Source organism: Kryptolebias marmoratus, linkage group LG7, assembly GCF_001649575.2.
Source record: "Kryptolebias marmoratus isolate JLee-2015 linkage group LG7, ASM164957v2, whole genome shotgun sequence".
Lineage (NCBI taxonomy): Eukaryota > Metazoa > Chordata > Actinopteri > Cyprinodontiformes > Rivulidae > Kryptolebias > Kryptolebias marmoratus.
The window spans coordinates 81,117-86,293 of NC_051436.1; the positions used below are offsets into that span (position 1 = coordinate 81,117).

The 5,177-nt window shown below is 47.1% G+C and overlaps 1 protein-coding gene and 1 long non-coding RNA gene across 6 annotated transcripts in view; one reads left to right on the forward strand and one right to left on the reverse strand.

Annotated features, from left to right (window-relative positions):
• dlg4b (discs, large homolog 4b (Drosophila)) overlaps positions 1-5,177 on the forward strand; it is a 43,627-nt gene that overhangs the window by 10,754 nt on the left and 27,696 nt on the right. The window contains exon 1 of one of the 5 annotated variants that reach the window (XM_017440352.3): positions 3,342-4,216. The exons of the other annotated variants lie outside the window; for them this stretch is intronic. Coding sequence (XP_017295841.1) covers positions 4,127-4,216 — 90 coding nt within the window. The 5' untranslated portion in view covers positions 3,342-4,126. Of the gene's footprint in view, positions 1-3,341; positions 4,217-5,177 lie in introns of those variants that run through there. 5 annotated transcript variants of the gene reach the window in all.
• Positions 2,420-3,258, reverse strand: LOC108250469. Its single transcript, XR_001809294.2, has 3 exons — positions 2,918-3,258; positions 2,679-2,847; positions 2,420-2,587 (listed from the first exon to the last, which is right to left on the reverse strand). It is a non-coding gene; the product is annotated as an uncharacterized LOC108250469 (long non-coding RNA).

The window sequence follows — 5,177 nt, forward strand, 5'->3', positions numbered from 1 at the left end:
CCTGGACAGGTCTGAGTCCATCACAGGGACACCTGGACAGGTCTCCGGTCCGTCACAGGGACACCTGGACAGGTCTCCAGTCCGTCACAGAGACACCTGGACAGGTCTCCATTCTGTCACAGGGACACCTGGACAGGTCCCCGGTCTGACACAAGGACACCTGGACAGGTCTCCGGTCCTTCACAGAGACACCTGGACAGGTCTCCATTCTGTCACAGGGACACCTGGACAGGTCTCCGGTCCATCACAGAGACACCTGGACAGGTCTCCAGTCCCTCACAGGGACACCTGGACAGGTCTCCGGTCCTTCACAGAGACACCTGGACAGGTCTCCTGTGGGTCACAGAGACACCTGGACAGGTCTCCAGTCCGACACAGAGACATCTGGACAGGTCTCCGGTCCATCACAGGGACACCTGGACAGGTCTGAGTCCATCACAGAGACACCTGGACAGGTCTGAGTCCATCACAGGGACACCTGGACAGGTCTCCGGTCCCTCACAGGGACACCTGGTCTCCAGGTCGGCCCGTTCTTTAAGCAGCATCATTTAAAGTGTTTGAATGTCCCTGGACCTGTCTCTTGGTGAGATTTCTGAGTCCTGAGCAGATTACAGAGGCGTTTCTGTCTGAGTTTATCTGACCAGCAGGAGGCAGCAGCAGCACAGCCTGCAGCTTCTTCATGTGTTTAATGAGCGTCCATCTGCCTCACAGAGATCATTGGAACCAAAGCTCAGAATAAAATCCTGTAAGAAACTCTGTCAGGTTCCTCTGTTTCCATCAGCAGCTGCAGGACCTTCAGACCTCTGTTCACCAGATAAAATCTGTTGCTGACATTTTATGAAACAACCTGAAAAACAAGAAGATGGTTTTTGTGGCTAATGTAGTTCTGTTTTAGTTCAGCCACCAGTCATAGGATCCTTTAAAGGGCCTTTAAAACCTTAGAGGTGAGAACCAGGACCGTTCTGTGTTCAGGTTTTTAGAGATGATTCGTCCAATCAGCAGGCAGAGCTGCAGCCGACCAGCTGACAGGTAATCAAAACATCAATCTCTATGTCAAGGAACTTTGGTAGTCCACAGCTTCCAGAGTTCTGCTAATATTCTGTTTCTGGACACTCTGGAACATCTCCACAGGTCCCAGGTTTCTTTAGACTTTTTATTCTGTATTGATTTTATATATATATATATATATATATATATGCCTGTTTGCAGCTGGTTGAGGCTTGGAGGGCTTGAAGAGCTGAGAGCTCAGTGACAGATGACCGGTAACACTTGGTGATTGGGGACCCATGGAGACTGATGCCTGAGAAACATCGGTTGTTGGTTCTGGGGACCCTTGGTGACAGGACTGGAACCCCTCGATGAGTGATGTTTGGAGACTCGTGGTGACAGGTGTAGCTGCAGAGTCAAACTTACATCAATGACAGTGTCTGCATGGCCCTGGGTGGGTCAACCCTAAAGAGTGGCTCAAACCTGGAGAGTGGCTCAACCCTGGAGAGTGGCTCAGGTTTGGATGGTGGCTGGACTCCTAAGGGTTGTTGAAGATGGCTGAGATAATTAGTTCATCCCTCAGATGACTGATAAAAAGTTGTTCATACTCAGAGAAGCAAAAAGGTTTGGGTGGAGTTGACCAAATGTTCAGAATGAGGTGGTCTTTTGATACTCTGAGTCTGGGTTGGCAGAGCTGGTGGAGATTAGACTTTCAAGTTGCACATTTATTTCCATGGCTGTCAGCTGAGTGAGGAGCTGAAGGTCCGCTGGGTTCTGTTCTGAGTTTGACATCCTTTCAGGATTTGTGGAAAGTTGGACCCGAAACTGCAGACCAACACGAGAAACTCAAAGAACTAAAAGCTTGAATAAAGAAAACAAATGGCTTACATGGCAGCAACTAGGAACAGAATAACAAAATACAAAGAGACACAGAGGAGGAGACATGGAGGAAACATGGAGGAGACATGGAGGAGAACCGAACGTGGTATAAAAACAAACACAATGTCAGACTGAAGATGGAACAGGCTGGAGATGATGAGCTACAGTGGAGACACCTGAGAACAGTGACTAAAGACATAGATCTTTTGGGTTGTTTAGATTCTGACAGTGGTGAATTATGGCCCCACATACTCAGGTTTACTTCACTTCGCGGAGAGTCCGCCTGGAGTCCACGCGGCTCATGGAGTACACACTGTACGCCCGAGTATGTGAGGCCTTTAGGCTCTTCCTGAAGGTCCTCAGAACGATCCGGAAGGCTTCAGAAAATGAGTCGGAATCCTCGAGATGGTTTAGTGGACCTTAAGGAGGTTCTCTGCAGATATCACGGGTTTTAGATAAGGACGTGCCAGGTTCCTAAGAGAACATGTTGATCTTTCAGAAGATGTTCTCAGGTCTTTACAGAATCAAAGGTCCATGAGAGGAATTAGTTCTAGTGGGTTCTGATTGTTCTGTTCAGAAGTTGATGTATTTCAGAATGACAGGAACTCAGAAATAGTTTGTCCAAGAGCGAGACCAAAACCAGACACGGAGGCGAAGATGAGGTAAGTGAATTTATTTACAGGTGTGGTACTATGTACAGTGAGTCAGGTTCAGGAACGGTCTGAAACAACAAAAGGAGCAGGGTGAGTCTCGAGTACCAATCTGGTCAGTGGAGTCTGATGGAGCGAGTGAACAGTGTCTCTGTATCTTACAGATCCAGGAGGTGTCCATCCGTGTGGAGGGAGGTGAGGAAGAAGTCCAAGGTGATCCAGTAGTCAATGAGACAGAATCCAGTTCCGGTAGATTTCCAGCGGTCCAGGTAAGAGTCCCGTGGTCCAGGTAAGTGTCCCGAGTCGTAGGTACGTAGATCTATGGTCAAACCTGAGCATAGAAAACTTAGTTAGCGAGGTAAGTACAAGAAACGATTAGATCCTGTGGCTGAGAATCTAACCCAAGAGGCTTGATGCTCCAGCGAAGGTCTGGTCTCGGCTGGAGGTTTAAATGCAGACTGGTCTCATTACCGGAATCAGGATCACCTGTGGAACAAGGGTTAGGGGAGCCGCCCCAAGGCGGAGCTAGCTCCAGATCCTCACACAGAATCAGACCTCAGGTCAGATTTCAGCTGCTCAGTGTGAGGGATCTGAGCTGCAGCAGCTCTGAGGTCAGCTGTTCTGTTGGTATTAATATTCACAGAGATCGGATCAGCCGGAGGGACTTCTGCAACATTAATTACTGAAACACACACACACACACACACACACCAACACACACACACACACACACACACACACACACAGTGTAACACACACACAATAACACACACTGAAACACACACAGAGTAACATGAGCACACACACACACTAACACACACAAAGTAACACACTGAAACACACATGCAGTGTAAGACTCACACACACACACACACACACACAGACACACAGTGTGGCGTGGGCCGCCCGTGCCCACTCTGAATACGATGCATCCTTCTGCTTTTTCGCTCAGCCGTTGCCATGGTAACAAAGAGGAGGGGGGGGGCATTGAAAAGAAAAGACAATGAAGGGGGGGGGGGTTACCATGGCAACAGTATTAGCCTGAATGTGTGTGTTTGCAGAAATCTTTTTGTAAGAATTCAATCAGCCTCTCTCTCTCTCTCTCTGTGTCTGCCTCGCTCGACCACGGTGAGTGACATCACAGAGGGGAGGGGATTCCTTCAGAGAGCGAGCGGGGGGTCGAGAGACATAGACTGTCACAGGGAGAGAGAGAGAGAGAGAGAGAGAGGGAGGGATGAGCTGCCTCTCTTTTCTCTTTCCTTTTTTCCAGAGGATCGTTCGCTCGTTTCACTCGTTCCTCCGCAGGAATTCTGTCATTCATCTCCTCCTCATTTTCCTCAGGAGTCTCCTCTTCCTCTTCCTCTTCCTCTTCCTCCTCCTCCTCCTCCTCCTCCTCCTCCTCCTCTCAGACCGATGAACAGAGGATGATACTCCCAGCTGTCAGTCATGTCTCTGCGCTTCGTTAACGCGTCCAGGAAACGAGTCCTAACGAGCTGACTGACTCTCAGCCTCCTTCTTCTTCTTCTGTTTGTTAATTATTCATCCGTCCCTCCATCATCGTCTTTATGTAACCGCCGTCCTCCTGGAGACACACAGAGAGACAGGAAGTGATGTTTGTGTCGGTATGGTATGCCAAGAAGATGGGAAGAAGATTCATCAACAACGTGAGGAGAGCAAAGAGACACAGACAGAGGATGATGGTAGGACACCTTTCACTGAGTCCAGCAGCTTTAATGGCTCTCGTTAGCATCTGATTGGCTCTACAGGGAGTGGGAGGGGCCTGCAGTTGGACCAATCATGTCCTGTGAGGGACAAAGGTTTATTACCTCTCTGGCGTCAGCAGACCAGGCTGGTTCTGATGGTCCACTCAGTGGTTCTGTGTACAGGAGGTTCTACTGTCATGTTAGTTTAAAGATGGGATTAGTCCAAATATTCTGGTATAAATATGTTAAAATACCAGAACCAGAACCAGGTACGGCACACGAGGTGTGTCCAACAGAACCATGGCTCTGTTTGATCTTCACTGGTTCAGATGAACCTGAATCCTCCTGGTTTGACTTCTTCTGGTTTTGTCCGTGGATCAGAACTGGCTTATCTGAACCAGAACTGATCCAAACACCTGATGACCTGGGTACGTCAGGTTTTTACTCTATCAGATGATTTCTGATCGATTATTGGTGCTGAGACCAACAAAATCTGGTCTCAGAATAAAACCTAAACCAGTTTTCAGTCATTTAACTTCATGTTACACAAACTTTTATTTTGAAATCTGTTAGACGATAAGGTTCAGTCTTTATAAGACAACTATCTTCATGCATACCAGGTGAAATTTGCCTTTTATTTTAATAAATGTATTTTAATAAATTTGATATTCATTATTTTTTTTATTTGTATCACTAAACAGATTAAATTTTCTCCACAGGATTTTTTTTACGAAAAAGAAAAACAACAAAAAAGAAGAAGACAAAAGAAACACAACTTGACTCAGTAAAAAATGTTTGACTGTTTTATCAAAAACTGTCCAATACAGCTGAGAAAAAACAGCTAACATCTCTGATAAACCAATGTTTTAACCTTTAGGATCTTTGGTATCTGGTCCAATAACACCATCAGGAGGTTCTGTCTGGTCCAATAACACCATCAGGAGGTTCTGTCTGGTCC